Source organism: Salvia splendens, chromosome 1 (genome assembly GCF_004379255.2).
Source record: "Salvia splendens isolate huo1 chromosome 1, SspV2, whole genome shotgun sequence".
NCBI lineage: Eukaryota > Viridiplantae > Streptophyta > Magnoliopsida > Lamiales > Lamiaceae > Salvia > Salvia splendens.
Window position 1 is genome coordinate 40164160 of NC_056032.1, and position 22289 is coordinate 40186448.

The 22289-nt window shown below is 39.8% G+C and overlaps 3 protein-coding genes and 2 pseudogenes across 3 annotated transcripts; 4 read left to right on the forward strand and 1 right to left on the reverse strand.

Moving 5' to 3' along the window:
- The first annotated feature begins 182 nt into the window (after positions 1-182).
- Positions 183-794, forward strand: LOC121789076 (late embryogenesis abundant protein At1g64065-like). Its single transcript, XM_042187633.1, has one exon. The coding sequence runs from the start codon at positions 183-185 to the stop codon at positions 792-794; it is 612 nt and encodes a 203-aa protein (XP_042043567.1).
- A 4702-nt stretch (positions 795-5496) lies between these two features.
- Positions 5497-6981, forward strand: LOC121800188 (RING-H2 finger protein ATL67-like). The gene has a single exon (XM_042199779.1). It carries the CDS (start codon positions 5597-5599, stop codon positions 6164-6166), a length of 570 nt encoding a protein of 189 aa, XP_042055713.1. The 5' UTR covers positions 5497-5596; the 3' UTR covers positions 6167-6981.
- Positions 6982-14538: 7557 nt separating this feature from the next.
- Positions 14539-15840, forward strand: LOC121789176 (annotated as a pseudogene).
- Positions 15841-16160: 320 nt separating this feature from the next.
- LOC121789260 (putative F-box protein At5g15660) lies at positions 16161-17294 on the reverse strand. Its single transcript, XM_042187775.1, has one exon. It carries the CDS (start codon positions 17292-17294, stop codon positions 16161-16163), a length of 1134 nt encoding a protein of 377 aa, XP_042043709.1.
- Positions 17295-19084: 1790 nt separating this feature from the next.
- On the forward strand, positions 19085-21283 carry LOC121800213 (annotated as a pseudogene).
- Positions 21284-22289: the final 1006 nt, after the last annotated feature.

Here is a 22289-nt window from a genome sequence, read left to right on the forward strand (position 1 = left end):
ATAACAGAAAGTGCGATGTATGCCCTTTTTTGCACAAATTAAGCAATTTTTTGAATCACACCATACTTCCAAACAGTGATAAAAATGTGTGATTAAAACATTGTTTGCAAGCAATTCCACCATAAACAGAGGCACACAGATCGATTCAATTTCACAGAAAATACCTCTAATTTCAAGCAAAGATGATGAATTCCGAGCAATCGCAAGCACTCGCTGCCACCGATGACGAACAGAAGAGAATCACCGCCGCAGCAGCCAAATTCCGCCTCATCAAATGCTCCGTCTTCGCCTCCGCGGCCGTCCTCGTTCTAGCCACCGTCGCCGTGATCCTAGCCTCGACCGTGTTCAGGCTCCGCGGCCCGATCCTCCGAATCGGAAACGTCACCGTCGGAAGCTCCCGGCTGATCAGCAACGTGACTCTGATCGCCGACGTGTGGGTGAAGAATCCGAACTTCGCGTCGATCGACTACGGGAACGTGACGACGACGCTGTTCTACCGCGGCGTGGCGGTCGGGGAGTCGCGCGCGCCGCCGGGGACGGCGAGGGCGCGGCGGTCGGAGATGATCAGCGCGACGGTGGTGATCATGGCGGATCAGATCATGTCGCAGCCGGATCTGGATGCGGATATCGGGTCGGGTCTGGTGAATGTAAGCAGCGATACGCGGGTTGGCGGGAAAATCGATTGGGCGATTTTTGAGAAGCATGTGACGATGAGGATGAGCTGCAATGTGAGCATCAACGTTACGAGCAGAGAGATTCAGCACCATAAATGCAAAAGGAAGATCAAACTTTAGTAATCTCAACACAAAATTATGTACGCGATTGCATTCTTGGCTTCGTGCTTTTTTTTGTTTGGCCTGTGTCTATTTTAAAGGTCAAATTGTCAAATAAATTATGAAGTTTAAGTTCAGATTGATATAGTAATACTTTTCATAAACGAAACAATAGATTATGAAGTTTGAAATTTTCACAATGATCTCTTCTACATTTTTTCGATCATGTCTACAAATTTTGATTGCATGACGGACACATGTACTTATTTAAATGATGTGAGTATAGGTTATTTAAATTATCATATTTTGTCAAATTCAGGTGTAAGGTGTAAGATTTTAAAATAGAATAATAAATATGAATGAATTTTCAGTTTTTCTCATTTGTCTTAGTCGCATACTCTCTCCGTCACAATCAAGATGTCCACATTCTTTAATAACACAAAGTTTTAGGTGGAGTAATTATTTGTGATCAAGCATAGTGTAAAACGTGATTGAATATTTTAATGGGGAGAGAGGCAGTGGCAGACGCAAAATTTTGACGCTGGGGGGTCCAACTCTAAGATATTTTTTTAATGTCGGTATTGCCACCAAAAGTTTCGACATTATAAAGATGCGAAGGAGGTGAATAATGAGATAAACATAATTAAATGATATGGAAACTAGAGAAATTTATGCATTTATTATTATTAATTATGAATAATTTTTTAAAATAAGTTAGTCGTGAAGGAGGAGTATAAAACATAAACTTTTTTGTGCCTAATAGCGGTAAGAAAAATAAAAGGAAATACAAAAAATAGCAAAAAAACAAATAAAAATATAAAAAGCCAAAAAGGGACTTTTTTGTGCCTAATAGCGGTAATAAAAATAAAAGGAAATACAAAAAATAGCAAAAAGACAAATAAAAATATAAAAAGCCAAAAAGGGACTTTTTTGTGCCTAATAGCGGTAAGAAAAATAAAAGGAAATACAAAAAATAGCAAAAAGACAAATAAAAATATAAAAAGCCAAAAAAGGATTCGAACTCGGGTGGGGAAACTGCTATGCCTGGTCATTAGCCATTTGAGCTAGTGAGCGAGTTTTAGTAAAGTATGACTATATGTAGTATAAATAGTGAAATTGTTGGGGGTTCCATGGGACCCCAAACCCCTTAGTAGGTCGTCCGCCTCTGGAGGGAGGGGAGAGTGATTTATTTTCATATATAGAAAATTGACATCTTAAATGAGGCAAATTAAAAAGAAGGGAGTGATTTATTTTAATGATTGAATATTTTAATGAGGAGAGAGGAGTAATGTATTTTAGAGATCATCAAAATAATACTATTGTGTTTAAAATAAGTAGTACTCACTCCGTCCCACTTTAACAGTCTTAGTTGAGTTTTACATAAATTTTAAGAAATGTAAAAGAAAGTTGGTGTAAAAAGATAGTGGAATGTGAGTCTCATTTTTATATACGTACTAGTTTTATACTCCCTTTGTCGCCCATTTTAAGTCCACTTTGTGTTAGGCATGAGTTTTAAGGAAAATAAAGAAAAATTAGTAGAAAAGTAGTGGAATGTTGATCTCATTTTTATATTTTAGTTGTATAATAAAATATTAGTGGAATGTGAGGTATACTTACCATTTATGTTAAAAAAAGTGAAAGTGGACAATAAATGATGGACACACCAAAATGACAAAAGTGGAAAAAAAAATGAGGGTCGTAATGAATAATAAAATGTGAGTGAAATGAAGTTAGTGAAATGTGAGGTCTACCATTTAAGGAAGATTCTAACTGGTACTCCTAATATGTGATAGACTAATATGAAAACTGAGACTGCTAAAGTGAGACAGATGGATTAATATTTTTTTCTATTATACTATTATTCCAAATCAAATTGAATTTTTTTTTCTACATCACTTGTCTCTTTTACCTCAAAACACTATGTTCAATACCTATAGACAATATCGACATAGAAGAAAGAGAAGCGAGTGTGAGTGTGAGTGTGAGTGTGCTTTTTAGCGTTAGTGTGTCACGGAACGTCGTTGTTTTGTCTACGCAGATAATTCCGACTAACATAGTTTCGATTTTTCCCAAATAAAAAAAATTGATAATTCCGGTTTTAAGGGCATCATTAACCCCGGCCCCGATTTCAGGCCCCAAGTCCCCTCCACGTCATCATTTCTCTACAGTTGCTGCCCAGGCCCCAATTGCTCTAACCCTGCAGGCCATAACCCGGGCCGCAACTAATAAATGACATTATTCACAACTTCAACATATTTGACTCGTAAATGCAATTCGTTGAACAATTCAAATCGGAAAAATAAATTGTTCATTCGAAAAAAGAAATTACAAATCCTAGAAAAAAAATACAAATGCAAAAAAACTAAAAATTATAACATAAAAAATGCAAAAAAAAAACTAAAAACTATAACATAAACAAACTAGCAAATTGGATCCGCCCCTCTTCTTCATCTTCCTCCCTCTTCTACCTCTTCCAAATGCAAAAGAAATCAGAAAATTGGGCTCTGACACCCATCTCCCTCTCCCTCTTCTTCCTCTTCCTCCCTCTTCTTCCTCTTCCAATTTTTGGTGAAAATTGCTTCCTCCGTCACGGCCTCGAACCATCCAACGCCGGCCTGGCCGGACTGCGGGAGCGTCACCGGGCTGCAACTGCGGCTCCGGGACCAGCCTGGGCCGGAACCTCCACCCATTCAACGCGTGGGACGGGCTGGGACTCTGCGTTTTGTGGCCCGGCCTCCCCAGTTAACGATGCTCTAAGAATGTGGAGTCAACCAAAATTTAATCAAACTTAGTGATTTGTTTGGTAGAATATTATTGGAGAATGCTGCTTTGTCTTCTTGTCGTTTTATGCACGTAGATAATCTGGTTGAGATATCAATGTTGATTTCACCATAATTACAAAATATGGAATAATTACAAATTTTCAAATTTGGTATTTGTAGTTCTATTTTTTAAAATATGTGACCGACCAAAATTATAATCAACCTTCGTTATTTATTCGACAATTTGTTCTCTTTTAAATATTGACCCAAGTCTTCAACATTAGGGCATCCACAATGGGACGGATGTCCCGGGCGGACATCTCGACGGACTTTCCAAAAACACTTCCTGCTACGTCATAAGGACATCCCACTGCACTGTCACATCATAAGGACATCCCACTATACAATGACGGACATCCCCAAGGACATCCACAAAAAACAATAAAAAAATCGGAACGTCCGCCGTGTCAACGCAATGGTGGACGTCCCGACGGACGTCCTGGAAAGCCTCGGAACTCCGGTGTCTGCAGCGGACGTTCGTATCCGTATGCATGCTGCCTAATGGCGGACGTCCCGCGCGGACGTCTGGCACGCCGGTCCTACGTCCGCCGAGACATCCGCCATTGTGGATGCTCATAGATCATCTCCAATATAATGGTTCTCTAAAATTAAGTTCAATTTTGATTTTAGAGTAAAATACTACTCCATATCTTTACATTTATACTAAAATAAATCTAAATATTTTTTTTAAAATTTTATGAGTAAAAAAGGTAGTGTAAATGATTGAAATAAAATTACTACCTTTTCAGTAAAATGAATGTAAATTTAGTATAAATAACTGAAGATGCTTTTAATACAATAGTATAAATGGTTGGAGTATATGTGAAGCGTAAATTGTACTAATAGAAATAATTTAAAAGTTAAATGAGCATCGATTGGAGTAGTTATAATTAAATGTAGACGTGTTTGACTTAATGAAATCAGGACAAAAATACATATTAGATTGGATTTGTCGAGAAAGTATTGCAATTAAATGAACTTGTTAAGAATATTCTCCTTTGTCCGTGAATAAATATCTCATATATGACATGCACGTATTTTAAGAAATTGTTTAACTTTATATAGTAGAATGAGTAGAAAAGTTAGTAGAATTTAGGGCCTACTTTTATATATTGATTTTATAATAAAATGTGAGTGGAATGAGTTAGTGGAATGTAGAGTCCACTTACTGCATACAGTAAAAGTGAAATGAGATATTTATTGACGGACGGACAAAAAAAGGAAAAATGAGACATTTAATGGCTTACGGAGGAAATATTTCAATGATTTGCAGTGATTATTTACACATATATACCTTTATATGCTTGTATGACCTGCATATTACTATTAGACATGAGATTAATGCACACAATTTACTGAAAATTCACATTTAGATAGCCAATAGGGACTTCCTTATATCATTGTATGATCCATCGATGCATATGCTCACACAAACAGGCTGTCCGAAATTTAAATGTCACACTGGCGTTCTGCTAATCTTTTCATATATAGTCCTATAACATTACAATCAAAATGTCTATTTTAGCTACAAATTTCGAATCGTGTCACATCCCAATCCAGAACCCGATTTTTCTACATGATGAAATATATGCTCGTATATTTTTTCGGGAATAAACTTTTAAGAATTGATATATTAATAGCTTGGAGATAGATCTCTAATTATTTATGTATTCCATTCGTCATATAGTACAAATTAAAACGTTAGGCAAATTAATTTAATTTAATACTATAGTATCTCAAACGACCTTTTGTCAACCCTTACTAATTAAATTGCTCCAAAATTTCCAAATTCCTTTAATTATTATTAAATAAACGACCTTAAAAATGAATTATTAAAAAAATGTTAGAAGAGCATCGCCATCAATTCGTTCATCCGTAATTAAATGTGAGTTGCTCTGTGTATTAAATGGTGCAGCTCAGCACCCTCACCCACCTCTCTCTCTACAATTTCCCCTTCATTCAAATGGCCATCGCCTCCGCCTCCACCCTCCGCCTCTCCCAATGTCCACCGCCCCTCCTCCGCCCCTAGCCGCCGCCAACGCCAACGCCAAGCTCTCCTTTTCTCAGAACCTCACATCCATCGGCATCGGCTACGCCATTGCCCTCGCCCTCGGCTTCCTCGTCCTCTTCTCCACCTTCCTCCTCGCCTCCTACATCTGCTACCGCTCCGTCGCCGCCCGCCGCCGCAGCCGCTCCGCCGATAACAGCGTCTACCTGCCGCGGATCATCTTCGTCGGCGAGGAAGACGAGAACGAGGGCCAGAACGCCGTCGTCGGCCTCGATCAGGTCGTCATCAACTCCTATCCGAAATTCGTCTTCACGAAGAAGAGCGGCGCCGCCGCGGACGACGGCGTGTGCTCGATTTGCTTGTCGGAGTACAGGGAATCGGAGATGCTGCGGATGCTGCCGGATTGCCGCCACTGCTTCCACGTGATGTGCGTGGATGCGTGGCTGAAGCTCAACGCGTCGTGCCCCGTGTGCCGGAGTTCGCCGCTGCCGACGCCGCTTTCGACGCCGCTGCAGGAGGTGGTGCCGCTGTCGCTCTACTCCGACGGGCGGAGGCGGCAGTGACGCGGCGGAGGGGTTGATTTAGGTATTTTGGCGTTAATCGGTCGGTTTCTAATTTCATATATTTGGGGTTACTTTTTTCGTAAATTTTATTTTTAGTCGTGAATTAATGGATTGTAATTTTATTTGTGTTCTCCAATTACAAAATATGAAAATATACTCCTTGTTATATAAGAGCATCCGCAATGGCGGACTTCGACGCGAAATTCCCACGGACGTGGCGGAATTCCGTGGCGGACGTCCGCCATTAGGCCACACACGCGTGGATATGAAATTCGGAAGAGGACGTCGCAGGTCCGCGGCCTTCCGCGGAATTCAGCACGGAATTCCGTCCTGACGTCCGCCATTGCGTGAACTGTCACGGAATTCTGATCTTTGCATTAAATTTATTTTTTTGATTTTCTATAACTACATCCCGTTGAACTTCATTTTATTCGCACCACTTGTTCTAACGAGTATCTCTCTCTAAATACCTTTCTTTCAAATCATCAATGGAGCACCACGATAGAGATTCTCCTCCCGCCTCGAGCGATTCACCGGTGCCGCATTTACCCATCGGCAGGAGTACGCAATTTTCCCAGTCGATGTCCCAAATTCCGGGGATGCTGCCCCAATCACAAATGCCATTGGACATGATGTCGGGGTACTACAACATGTACCCATAGTGGTATCCGAGGAGTGAGGAGCCGGCGGCGAGGAATCCGAGGAGTGAGGAGCCGGTTTTTATTTTAAAAATAATGTACTTTTTTTTAAATTAATTATGTATTTTTTTTAATGAAGTATGTTTTTTTTAAAATAACGTGTGTTCGTTTTCTCCATATTCGTGTCGAAAATTTAATTCCGTAAATTATTTACTTTCGAGAATTGGTTAATTTGTGAATTTGTGATTTTTTTTATGGAGGAATTCCGTCGGGAATTTCGCAGGGAAATTTCGCCACTGTGCAAAGGGAATTCCGTATGACGTGGCAGAGCAGTGAGAAGTCCTTATGATGTGGCTGTGGGAATTCAACGGGGAATTCCGCCGGGACATCCACACCACTGCGGATGCCCTTAGTCGAGTTGTTAAAACGTTTAAAGTACTTTTTTTGTTAATATATGTAGATTCATGAATGTCCATTAAATAAAACGAATTTTAATCATGATAAGAGAGAGGTAAACCTAGTTTATAAATCCGCTATGTTGTCACTTAACCATCCCTTAAATTACTATTCATGGGCTCCACTGTACTTTTTTACTCCATCTCTTAACTAAGGGACGAAACTTGTAACCCTCCGTCCCTTAAATTACTATTAATTCAATTTCATTTTTTATTTTTATTTCCAACCAAATTCAATTAAAAAAAACACACTTCATTAAAAATAAAATAAAATTACAACATAAAATAAAAATACAACCTAAAATTAAAAAAAAAAATCATAATTAAAATCCTAAAAAAATATAAATGATATAATTTAAAATACAATTTTATAGAAAATAAAAAAAACTACTCCGCCGGCGAATCATCCCCCGGAGGCGGTGGAGGTGCACTGAAGCCGTGAGGAGGCGGAATGCCAAGTTGTGGTGCCATAAACGCAATTCCGTTAAAATAAGCTTGGTATTAGGGAGGCGTCATGCGGGAAGTGTCCGCTATTGTGGCGGTCATGTACATGGACATAAGGGAGTTCGAGGGTCCCCCCGAGCCCGTCTAGCTTGATTCGGCTCGACTCCTCCTCCCTCTAGCCGCCTTCGCCGCATTTCTCCCTTGCGGCCGACGACGCCCACGGAAGGACCCACCGGCATCGTCTGCCGGGGCCTCAACCTCCTGCGAGGCAAACTCTTGTGGCCCGCTGCCCGAACCGCCCTCACCGGACGAGTATTTGCCACCCATAGTGGTATCCGAGGAGTGAGGAGCCGGCGGCGAGGAATCCGAGGAGTGAGGAGCCGGTTTTTATTTTAAAAATAATGTACTTTTTTTTAAATTAATTATGTATTTTTTTTAATGAAGTATGTTTTTTTAAAAATAACGTGTGTTCGTTTTCTCCATATTCGTGTCGAAAATTTAATTCCGTAAATTATTTACTTTCGAGAATTGGTTAATTTGTGAATTTGTGATTTTTTTTATGGAGGAATTCCGTCGGGAATTTCGCAGGGAAATTTCGCCACTGTGCAAAGGGAATTCCGTATGACGTGGCAGAGCAGTGAGAAGTCCTTATGATGTGGCTGTGGGAATTCAACGGGGAATTCCGCCGGGACATCCACACCACTGCGGATGCCCTTAGTCGAGTTGTTAAAACGTTTAAAGTACTTTTTTTGTTAATATATGTAGATTCATGAATGTCCATTAAATAAAACGAATTTTAATCATGATAAGAGAGAGGTAAACCTAGTTTATAAATCCGCTATGTTGTCACTTAACCATCCCTTAAATTACTATTCATGGGCTCCACTGTACTTTTTTACTCCATCTCTTAACTAAGGGACGAAACTTGTAACCCTCCGTCCCTTAAATTACTATTAATTCAATTTCATTTTTTATTTTTATTTCCAACCAAATTCAATTAAAAAAAACACACTTCATTAAAAATAAAATAAAATTACAACATAAAATAAAAATACAACCTAAAATTAAAAAAAAAATCATAATTAAAATCCTAAAAAAATATAAATGATATAATTTAAAATACAATTTTATAGAAAATAAAAAAAACTACTCCGCCGGCGAATCATCCCCCGGAGGCGGTGGAGGTGCACTGAAGCCGTGAGGAGGCGGAATGCCAAGTTGTGGTGCCATAAACGCAATTCCGTTAAAATAAGCTTGGTATTAGGGAGGCGTCATGCGGGAAGTGTCCGCTATTGTGGCGGTCATGTACATGGACATAAGGGAGTTCGAGGGTCCCCCCGAGCCCGTCTAGCTTGATTCGGCTCGACTCCTCCTCCCTCTAGCCGCCTTCGCCGCATTTCTCCCTTGCGGCCGACGACGCCCACGGAAGGACCCACCGGCATCGTCTGCCGGGGCCTCAACCTCCTGCGAGGCAAACTCTTGTGGCCCGCTGCCCGAACCGCCCTCACCGGACGAGTATTTTCCACCCTCCGTGTGCTTCGTGCGCTTCGAGGTCGAGCCCGAGCTGGACCGGACATCGTCGACCCACCTTTCCTTGTCCTTGACGACCTCCCAAACATCGACATATTTTAATTGTTTGATTCCCGAAGCACTTTTGGGGTTGTTGATTCCGACGATGGGATCGTACGAGACGCTGATCTAGGCGTTGTACACCGCCAACATTTCTTTGGGGCCGTACGGATGCCGGCCTAGATCCTCCTCCTCCTCGTCCGCCTCCGCCCTAGAGCTTCCACCGCCTCTGCCTCCTCCACCGCCTCGGCCTTCTTCTGGAGTGGGATCAACGGAATAATTCTCACGAATCTGGGATAATCCCTGCGAATACCTCGGGGCGGAAGGACGAGCGTATGCATCCACATCAAAATGGGGTGGTTGGTACCCCCGGCGTAGACGAACTCTGGGTGCCCGGCGTCGACGAACCGGAACCACCACCGAGGACATTGTACATGCCCCCCAGTCGCCGAACGCGTTGATGTCGAACCCGCCGGAGCCGCCACCGCCAGAGTTTCCGTCGCCGGACATTTTGTGATGAGAGGTTAGATGAAAATTGGAGAGGAAATGGAGATGATTTGGGAAGAATAGATGTGTATTTATGTGTGAAATGATGATGAATTAGGAGTATTTATAAAGTTAAAAAAATTTAAAAAATTAAAAAAACGGTAAAATTATCGTTTTTCATTTTTAATTTTTTTTATTTAATTCGAATTTTTTAAAAAAATGAATTATTACGTCAGCGTGACGATGCCTACTCGCGGGCCGGCGAGTAGGTGTCACGCATGGCGTCGCCTCGGCGCGTGGCGAGACGTCTCGCCAACCGTCACAGCGTGACGGTACGCGGAATGGGCTGGGGACGAGACGGGGCGCTGCAACGCGTCACGCCGCCATCCCGTCCCTTCGTGACGGAATACAGGCCACTCGCGTGACGCGTTGCGGGTGGCCTAAATCTTGAAGGCTCGTTGTTATAGAGATGAGTTTCAGTATAATTGCTTTGGATCATCGATTTTCCTTTGTTGTCAGCAGTGGCGTATCCAGGATTATCAGTTTGGGGGTACGAAAATAATTGTAGTGATTTAAAATTTTAAAATACCAATCTTTTTTCTTCGCTTTAATTTATTCTCTCAATCAAAATTTTTAACTGTATTTTAAACTAAGGTTATTCATTGTATATAAATGTGAATTATTTTTAATATTGGTGTTACTACTTAAATGACTTTCATTATTCTAAATTAATGTTCTTAGATTTGAATATTATAAATAAATTGTTTTAACAGATTGGGTTATCTTTACTAATAAATCAACTTTTTCGTGTTATTTTTACTCATAAATCTTTAGTGTTTCAATTATTTAAAAAAATAAAAGATAAAAAAACAAAATATGATGGAAGAATTTAAAACAAAAAAAAAGATAATACTAAAATACATTAGAAAATAATTGAAATGCATAATCTTTATAAAATAAGGAATTGTTTTAAAAACAAAGTGCATACATAAATTTGAAATAGAAATAGTAGTACAATATAAGACGCATTAGGGGATGCGAGGGAATCAAACTTGGGATACTACGTTGATAATGAAAGAATTTACCACTGGGCTAAGGAATCAACTCAATATTCTATTCATTGTATAATAATAATATCATAATTTGGGGTACAGTTGTACCCCTTGTTCCTTAGTGGGTCCGCCACTGGTTGTCAGTTGATTGTGAAGAATTTTGCCAACACTGGGAAAGACAGGCACGTGAAGGAGAAACAAATAAACGTAATTTTTCACAACTTAAATTTATTAGATAATCTTGATTAAATAAGTTATTTGATTAATCTTATTTTTTATGTGATCTACTCCATCAAACGAGGCTTTATATGTAGGTTGAATTTTTTTTATTTAATCTTTGTTAATAACGAGAAATGAGAATTCAAATGGTTATGACAATTAATGTGAATCTATATAGACTGAAAAAAATGGGTGGTCAACTTGAATTAACTTCATATAAAAGCAACTTTTGACCATACTCACATTGTCCTACTCAGCATGTGCATAATATTTACCTGCATAATAGTATTATTGATATTTCAAATTGTGTACTAGTTTTTCTATTTTATGTTAAAAATCACCGTATATGCAATTTATCATTATTATTGCTGCCGGTACAATAATAATAATAATAATAATAATAATAATAATAATTATTATTATTATTATTATTATTATAATAATAAACATTAAAATTCACCGTGTATGTAAATTCACATTACTACCATCATTTTCTTTGAGTGGTATGGTAAGTCAACAATTTGGTTTAATGTATACGAGTAATTTTTTTATACTGTTGTGGATTCAATTTACATAATGAAATCGATTATTGTTATAATGCTATTTTTCGAATATGTAATGACCAACGTCGTACTATCGTACTCCTTCCGTCCTTGAAATATTGTCCAATTTTGTCATTTTGATCCATCCGCAAAATGTTGTCCAATTTTTTTTTATTTGTGGTAAATGGAACTCACTTTCACTAACTCATTACACTCACATTTTATTATAAAACTAATATATAAATACGTAGGATCTACATTCTATTAACTTTTTCCATTCATTTTACTTCATATTTATTAAAATCTCTGCCGAGTCAAACTTGGACAATTGGTGACGTTAGAGATGCCCACCGGTTCCGGTTCCGAACCGGAACCGTGGCCATTTTCCCGAACCGGAACCGACGGAATTCGTGTCGCGGTCCGGTTCAGGTTCAAGGTATTTCGAACCGGAACCGTCACCGAACCGGCGGTTCCGGACGATTCGGAACCGGCGGTTAACCGGCGGAACCGCCGGTTCGGGCGCGTATATCAAGGCATGGGTGATGGGGCCGACGGCGGCAGCTTTTTAGCTGAAAAACCGGCCGGTTCTGGCGGTTTTTGGGACTTGAACCGGCGGTTAACCGACGGTTAACCGTGAAAACCGGCGGTTAACCGTGAAAACCGGCGGTTAACCGACGGTTCAGTGGTATCCGGTTGCAGCGCGAGACACGAGGAGACATGGCGCAGCTTTTGCAGACGGTTTCGTTGACCGAACCGGCGGTTTTGTCCCGGAAACCGGCGGTTCAGGCGGTTTTCCGCCAAAAACCGCCGGTTTTCCGAAAATTCAATTTTTTTTTTAATTTCAAATTCGAATTCTTCCATTTTCCTCCCCATTTTTATCTATAAATACCCCCCTCTATCCTCATTTACATTCACCCCACTCTTGTGTTAATAAGAGTTTCTCTCTTCAATCTCCCAATTCCCGCTTCCACCGTCGCCGTTGAGCAAGCTTTTAGTGTCGTCGGTTGTGTCCTAGACGATAAAAGGAGCAATCTCTCCGCCAAGAACATGGAAGCCACTATGCTACTTGATGATTGGGCAAAGGCGGACATGAGAGCACAAGAGCCGGATTTCGACTTCCGTGTAGAGAGTGATGGTGAAGAATTTTCCTCCGATGGCGATGACGAGGTCAAAAGCGAGAGCACTCAACAATAGCAATGACGAGGGGCGGTGAACGGCGAGCACGACCGACCAAATAGGTAAGTAAGGTAAGGGAACTACGTGTGCTTTGATTCCTCAATAAAATTGTGGATACGTAGGCAACTCAACTTAAATTTGAAAAGTTTAACTTTGAAAGTTTAAGTTGAGCTCAAGCCCTTTTCAATTTAATTTTTTCCCCCATTTCATGTTTTTTTCAATGTAAATTATATTACATTGTTGTATGTTGTATACTTGTAGTTGTAGATGTATATATATTGTAATTTGTAATGTATCGTTGTCCGTTACAACTCAAACTCAATAAAATTGATATCATTTTCTCCTTATTCGCCGTATTTCTATTTGAATTATACATTGTCTTGTTCCAATTTGTTGTAAAAATCCAAATTTCAAATTAAAAAAAAAATACAACCGAGCCGCGAAACCGCCGGTTCCAAACCGGAACCGCCTAAACCGCCGGAAAAACCGGCGGTTCCGAACCGGAACCGGAACTGTGAAATAGCCTCACGGTTCGGTTCCGGTTCCGCCTTCGACTGAACCGGAACCGCCAGTTCGTGAACCGTGGGCAACACTAGGTGACGTAGGGAGTAGTATTCAATAACAACTGACAATTCTAAAATATCTATATTTTTTAGGCAGAAGTATAGATCGGAAAATGTAGACTACTTTACCATTTGAATTGCTTGGTATCAACTCCTTCTCTGTAGCGAGTCTAATCCCAAGATTTTAAATACTACTAGTATTACTACTACTACTACTTTATAATTTTAGTGGGCGTTCGGTTGGCGCAACTAAAGCACGTGTACTGTTTAATCCTATGTTCGGTTAGTAAAATTGGACGACTAATTAATCCATGATACTATCTTAGATGGATAATCTCCCAATTATGAGTCGCACCCGTACCCCTGCGACAAAAACAATATGGGGAATGATTAACCTTTAGTTCCATTTTTGCCCCCCATCGTCAACCACACCAGGCAGATCTAGATTTCGCCGCCTCAGCAAACGTTGTTACTCTATCGATGCCCATGTCTCAGGCCGAAACGGCGGTGCTACACCAGCAAATTGGTGATTTTCACCGGCAGAGAAACTGAGGTGATGGAGTGGTTGAGATCGATGTTCGATCGCCAATCAAATTGGGGATGATGAGCGAGGGTTCTCCAATCAAATCTGGCGGCACGACGACGTTATGGAGTTGTTTTCCGGAATGGTGGCTGACGAGGACAGAAAGATGAGGCGAGGGGGGTTTGGATGGTTTTTTTGCTGGTGGTGCCGCCGTGCTGAGCCGGCGGTGAGGGAGAAGCTGGTGCGGTGAAAGTAATTTGAGGACGGAAGGATATCAAGGATATATAGGTAAATATGTGTAATTATATAAATTAAATATATTTTAAAAGCATAGGAAGATTGTGAGATTAACCGAACACTTTTTATTTATCTAATATTCAATCTAGATCTATCCCATACTCAATCTCAATATTAATTTGTCATGTAAACCGAACGTGGCCTTAATGTCAAGTTACTTCATTCATACTCTGGTCCCATCTATTTCTTAGTAGTTAACACTTGATGATTCTTTCCACAACTTTAACCATCTTTTCAGTGACCATATCAACAAGTAGTCTAATACATTTCCCAGATTGTGTTAACTGTGTTAATTTCATGAATGTCTCTTGTTTGCAATCATATCATAGTTGTAGCTTTGCTTGATCCTTGAGTCTCTATGTGTTGATTGTACCATACCAAGATTCTCAGTCTCTCCTACAAACCAAGATGGCTCCAAAACTATTCAAATCAATCAACAAACTGATCCTGTATTTATCAATCCTCGCCGCCGCAGTCTGCATTGCCACCTTCTCCAAAGCCTACTCTCTCAAATCCTTCCTCCGCCCCGACGCCTCCAGCACCCACGCCGCCTTCTTCCCGTCCCACGTCAACGAGCAAGAGATCACGCAGACTCTCAACCTAGTCATCCACAAGCTCCAGCACGAGCTCGACCAAATACGCGTCGACACGCCCCTGCGCTCCAAGCACGCGCCTCTTTTGGCCGACGTGCTTGGCCTAATTGACTCCGTCCGCGACTCCCTGGATGGGGATCAGGATCTGCTGAGCATTTCCTGACAGAGGAGATCAGGAAATACATCCGGGTCAAGCCCAACAGGCTCGGGAAACAGAACTTCATGGGCCATCGGCCACGGGTGCTTCGCTCTGAGAGATGAGCTGGAATCCTACATGGATTACGACATAGGCGACGTGTGACTGGAAACTAGCTCAAAAACTCATGATCCACGGCTGCGATCCCCTGCCCCGGAGGCGCTGCTACGCCCTTGCTCCTCAGATCTACACGCGGCCTCTCCCCATCAACGAGTCCCTCTGGAAGCTTCCAGACGACCGGAACGTGCAATGGGGCGGGTACCGGTGCAAGAACTTCACATGCTTGGCTAGCAATGTCACAAAAAAGGGCTTCTTCAAATGTGCAGAGTGTTTCAATTTGGTTGATCATGAATCTCCAAGGTGGATCAAGCCAGTGTACCAGAATCCTAACATTAGTCTGACTTCGGATTTCATGATCTCCGATGTTCTTGATTTAAAGCGCGGCGAGATAAGGATAGGGCTAGATTTCAGCGTGGGGACGGGGACGTTCGCAGCGCGGATGAGGGAGCACAATGTGACTATAGTGACTGCTGCGGTCAATCTTGGCGCTCCGTTCAATGAGATGATCGCGCTGCGGGGGCTGGTCCCGTTGTACGTAACGGTGAACCAGCGGCTTCCGTTCTTCGACAACACGCTGGATGTGATCCACACCACGAGATTTCTGGATGGGTGGATTGATCTGGTGCTGCTGGAGTTTGTGGTGTATGATTGGGATAGAGTGCTGAGGCCAGGGGGGCTGGGCTGCTGTGGATTGATAGCTTCTTTTGTTTGAAGGAGGATTTGGATGACTATTTGGGGGTGTTTGGGATGATGAGGTACAAGAGACATGAGTGGATTGTGGTGCCTAAGTTTGATAAGAATGATGACAGAGAGGTCTTCTTTTCTGCTGTCTTGGAGAAACCATCCAGGCCATTTAGATGATGGGGGGGATTTATCTTTTCATAATTTTCATCTTTTCGAATGATTATATGATATTGGTATTTAATGGTTTTACTTTTGTGGACATATAATTGATTAATCATATAAGTAGCTCATTATATTCAATCTTGTGAAACATAAGCTTGTTCGAATAGACAGACAATAGCAAGTTTGAAACAACAATCATAAACATATATTCATTGCAAGATGTCAAGATTTGTTGAAATGAGAACATTAATCAAATGAATATAAGTGGCAAATAAAGTTAACTAGTACTATAGTAGTAATAAAAAAAATTACAAATCGAAATATGTAACAGAAAATTAAAAGGAGCGAACATCCTCCTCCATGAACAATGTCTTGAGCGGAATCAAACTTGGGGTATAAAGAAGCGCAATGCTTTGGAAATCAAAGGATGGATCAAAAAAATTAGTGTAGTCTTTGATATATGTTGTTTTGCTGGAGTAGCAAAATATACACGCCGTTGTACGGTCCCACATAATTAAGTCACCATTTTCCAACACTTTGAATGGGGTAAGGTAACCAAATAAACGCCTATAGTGGCAAGTTTTATATATGAAAAAATCCTTAGTCCAAGATTTGCCATCCCTCATCAACCAAATCACAATTTGACCATTTGATGTCGACCACGAATCATCGCACAAACACAAGCAATCATCAATAACATAAAGGCTCCTATGACTAGTAAGGTCGTGACAACGAGGAGGAACAGGCAAAGTAGTAAAGACCTCTGTTTCGAGATCAAACCTAGAAACCTCCGCCTCGTCCTCGTCCTCGTCCTCACTCCATACTAGCCAATGAAGATTCCCACCGACGAACGAACACACGGCCCTTGACTTCACAGGTGGGGTCCCCTCAATAATGGTCCTCCATTTCCCCGTTCCCAAAGTGTATACTTGACATTCGTGCTCTTTACCATCAAGTTGGACAATCCGAACCACCTTATATTGGCCGGTTCTTCTACTCACCCCAAGTCCAAAACTACTGTTTCGCGAGTAGTGATACTCTGGAGGAGGAGGATTAGGAAGTGTGACATATTCGCGGGTGATGGGATTGCATATGGATAGATGATGAAGGGGGAGATCATCGTGGTACTCCGATAGCAAGATCAAACCGTTGATGGAGCTAAGTAGGAGGGGTGTGTAGCCGGGGACGGCCAACTCGAAGGCCACCGTGTTAGGGGCGATTCTATCACCCTTCAACTTCAAGAATTTAGCGTGCCAAGATGTGGATGAAGAAGTGGTGGTGTATGGAATCACGAGGAGGTGCGGTTGGGGTTCGGAGAGATGGAAGTCGGGGCTCTCGATGACGTCACGGAATTCCTTGCTCACGAATTTGGCGTTGATGATGCTTCCTATGGGGAGTCTTGAGAGAATATCTATGGTGATTTCTCGTGGGATATTTGCAAACAAATCTATATTGTTTACTACTGCCATCTTCAACCGAGACAAGTAAGCAATGCAGCCGTCGTTTACAAGGACTGGTAGTATATATATAATGAGGGCAAGGTATCTTTTCTTGTTCTATAATTCTTCCTATTCTGAATAGAAAACGGTTTACATAAATATACTAGTGTAATAATCCTTGACTGCTATCTTCAAGTTGTACATATCTATTGAACTTAGTATCGTCAATCCTAGCCCAAAACATGGTAGGCCGATTAAAATTTGTTATAGATTGATACTTCTTCCGTCCCCGACTAAGAGTCACTCTTTTCCATTTCAGTCCGTCCCCGATTAAGAGTCACTCTTCCTACTTATTATATTTGGACATAAAAAATACCCTAAAAGTCAAAGAGGTCCCACATTCCACTACCTAACTCCATTTATTACACCACACATTCAAACACTTCCTTAAAACTCGTCCCCAGTCAAAGAGTGACTCCTAATTGGGGACGGGGGGAGTATATAGCTAGCCCAGCCAGCGATCCAACCATCTAAACCACAAATATTCCCAACCCATTCCAATGAATATAAATACTACACGATTGGAAATTCTAGTTTGTTTGACACTGGAATTTTAAATATAAAAAATGGATAAAAATGAAACTATTTGGTTGAATGTTAGTCCTATGACTCCTATTTATTACTCCCTCCGCCTTATAATAGATGACACACTTGGGGATTGACATGAGATTTTAGGTGATGTTGTTTTGTATGTTAGGTGGAGAGAGAAAATAGTATATTTATATTAATGTGAGAGGGAGCTTTTTCTAAAAAAAAAGAAATGTGACATCTTTTGTGGGACAAACTAAAAAAAAAAGTGTGACATCTATTATGGGACGGAAGAAGTATTTAAATGGGAAAATTAAATCCCAACTCTGATGATTCTTTTGGATTGTCTCGTGGATTTGACTTTGGAGAAATTTGAATATGACATGATCAATGAGAATGTGTTTTCAACTATATATTCTTTTGCAGGGAACATGATTGAGCTAATTGAAGGAAGGAACACAATTTCAGCCTTTTTTTTATAAGACGTAAATCTAGGGTGAGACTGATAGGGTCCTCGATTTAGTGAATCTCGCTAATGATTATCTCCACTATCTTCGATTTAGTGAATCTCGCCGAAGATTATCTCCAGTATCTTTTATTTTATTTGATTCAGTATCTTCTATTTTAGTTGGTTATTTTTATGCAATCTTTATCTTTATTGAGTCTAGTTATTATTCTATAAATTAGAGGTCTATGTACTCTTTTATTCATTGAGAAATAAAGTATAAACTTATTCTCATTCTCGGTTCTGGCGGAAATCGCCCCCTAGCACCTCAACTAGGATTTATCTTGTTCTTCGTTTTGCTACAACTCGTTAGTGCTCTAGTCCGATAGATCAAGGGTCTATCAACTGGTGCTTCCATTGTTTACTCTTCCTCCATCCCATTCCTAATCTCAAATTCCCTCAAATCTCATGCCAAAATCTTCCCCAAAATCTCTAAAAAAAAACCAATAGTGCTCTAGTCCGATAGATCAAGGGTCTATCAGATACGACATTGTTTAATAATTTATTCTACTATCATACGTTCATGGCATCCACGTAAAAGTTCAAAAAATCATCAAAATTATGATTTAATTGGCAATGTTTGAAAGTTATAGAATATACCAGAATTTACTCACCCTTTAGTGCTTTATTTTTTACTATTTGCCAAAAAAAAATACTACTAATTAAAAACGAATAAATTAAAATACAAATTAAAGAAGTTGAATGAGTTAAACTCATGATTAGTTCTTCCATTTGGTCCAACTCCGAACACGACCATTCATACATAAATTGAAATCCACACGATCAATAATCATTCTCGCATTGCTACTGTTCGGATTTTCGATATTCAGTAGTTATTTGCTTGATTTCGGAATTTGGATCGGCGATGGCGGAACAGGAGGAGATATCGGATCCTAGAACTGAGTCGTTCACTGACAAAATCACCGATAGGGTTCACGGCGACGGCGACGGCGACGTCCACACGAGTTCTTCTTCATCGTCATCTGACTCGGAGCACGACAATGACAACAGAGCATCGGAATCTTCCGCCAAGGAGAATCGTGAGTTCCGCCGTGAAAAGCCGGTCCACAAGGTTTTTGGTGTTGGCATGTGTACGTTTATCTGCTTGCCTTTTTCTATTGTAGTTTATTTCCTGTCAATTTTTTTGATTTGTTTTATGTTTTCGCTGATTTTCTTTATGTGCATATGACGAGTTATGCTGCGATTGTATATGAGCTTAGGTGTTGTGTTGATTATGAGAGTTCACAATTAGCCTTTAGAGTTTGATGAAATGTTGAGGTGTATTTGCAATCAGGCTTCAAAAATTTGCTAGGTTTTATTTGGTGAATTTGAGATCGATGTTGCATTTCTATGATTTGCCTTTCACCATGGCTGTTAATGATATACTTCTGGTGCAAAGTAGAGATTGGATTGATTTAGAAAATTACTTTCTGATAATTGTGTAGAGTTTAATTTAGGTTCATCGTTTTGCTAAACTACTTAGGGTAATGTTATTCTTTCGGAGTTATTTTTTGACCTTTCATGTTGGTGTAATTCTGTAGCTTAAATGGCAGGAGTATAAAATTTTGATTAGTGTTTTTATAAAACCTAACAAATTTATGGTGATTTATTTTGTAGCTGCTGATGTGTTCTTGTGGAGGAACAAGAACATATCTGCCTAGTCTGGGTGTTTTTCGAGTTACTTGAATACCATTTACTCACTCTGGTCTGTCACATTGAAATCCTTGTGCTGTCTCTTTCGTTCTTATGGTCTAATGCATCAGTTTTCATCAACAAGTGAGCTCATAAAACAGTTTTGTTGTTAGTTCATACTCTGAAAATGACGTGCTCAGTTATATGGATTTATCTCTTATGTGTCTGCAGGCTGTGTCTCCCCATATTCCAGAAGTGCGCCTCCCCCAGGAACCGTTTGTAGAGATTGCCTCAGGTCTCGTTTCTGAGATCAATCATGTATTCGCAGAGTTGAGAGAAATCTCATCTGGCAGAAATCTTAAGAAATTCCTTAAGGTAATATTAATTGGATATTGGACCTCTCTCTTTGTGCATCTCCTAGTCCTAGAGTGAAATAACTTTCTCATGGCTATACATTACCCCTGTGCTGGTGATCGAACCTTGTTCCCTTAGGAATTATCTTCCCCGGCATGGGCACTAATCTTTAGTATTCGTCATATATCATTTGCTATGGATAAGTAAATTATAATGAAATTAGTGTAGAAACTTAATTGCAAACTTGTGATGATGAATCTTGCCATTAAATTTTAGATTTTAATTTAGTTAGCCTTTTAAAGGATCATTGTTTGTGCCTCAAAATGTGTAATTGAGTTCTCTTTGGTTTCCACACTGCTGCATTTCTTTCCCCTGTTTACTTAGTTGAGTCTGTGGCCTGAATTCATCTTCAGGTTGTATTTGGTCTTTGGTTTTTCTCGATTGTTGGCAGCTGCTGCAGCTTCTTGACATTGTCTTACATAAGTAAGAACTCTTTCACCTTTATTTATCTAATAATAAACAGGTTGTTAGGGTATTGAGTCGTCCACCCTGACTTCCTTGTCTTCTCTTATTTTTCATAGTATTTGTTTCGTTGCACACTGTGCCTGTTTTGTACGAGAAGTACGGTGATATGATTGATCCATATAGTCAGAAAGCAATGTACGGGATCCGAAAGCCATATGCTGTGTTCGACAGCAAAATCTTGAGCAAGATGCCCAAGAGAGCACTAGCCAAGAAACGAGCTTAGGGAGATTCGTGACATAGTAACATGGTGAAATTAGAGCATATGGTTTTTGCTTTTCCTTATGGCTTCCGTCTCAATTTGCATTTGCATTCGCATTCTTCAAAAGTTGAGGTTCGTTTGAACCAAAATTGTTGAATTTTGTGTACAACATTAGAGCATCCACAACCGTGCTCTTGCCAGCGAGCACAGTTGTTGGCCCGGACCCACTTTTTCTGTCTGCTCTCTGGGAAGAGCACAACACCCACAGCCGTGCTCTTCCGCAAAATTCAATTAAACAAAAACATTTCCATAATATTAAAATTCATTAAAAAAACCTAAATAATATTACAAATAACAAATAAAATAAAAACAACATAATTAAAATCCTAAAAATTAAAAATTACATAATTAAAATATTAAAAAACTAAAATACTAAAAATTAAAAATTACATAATTAGACTCCTAAAAATTACATAATTAAAATCCTAAAATTTCAGATTGAGAGAGTTGTTTGATATAGTGTCATTTTTTGTGTTTGAAATGAGACTATTTATAGATGAAAGTATGAATTTTGGGGTAAAAATAATGAAAAAAAATAAATTAAAGTGTGGAAAAATGGATATATTTTATTAGGAAGTGGAAAAATATTTTTTTTATTAATTTTGAATTTTTCAGATTTTTTCGATTTTTTAAAAAAATAATAAAAAAATGATAAATCAATGGGTCAATCAGAGCATGTCAGGTCGACGCCTCGTGCTCTTGCCGTTGGCACGGACGTGCTCTTAGCTAAGAGCACGTCCGTGCCAGCGGCAAGAGCGCAGCGGCGGCGGAGCTCGTCCTTGCCAGCGGCACGGACGGACGGACGCCGTCCGTCCACCGTTGTGGATGCTCTTATGGTCATGTTTGATTGGCGGGAAAGTAAAGTTGGCAAGGAATATGATTCCTAGGAAAATGAATCCCTAGAATATGATTCCTAATAACTTTACTTTCCTTTGTTTGGAGAATATTAAGATTTTAAATTTTGTATTTCATTTAAACACCAAACTAAAAATAGACTTATTATTATTTTATTTATAAAAAAATAATAAAAATTTTAATAAATTATTAATTACAAATGATAACAATTATACTATTATATATTTATTATTATGATGGATAGTTTAAATATGATTCATCCATCACAATATATAATAATAAAAGTATAATTATAGTTATATGGAGT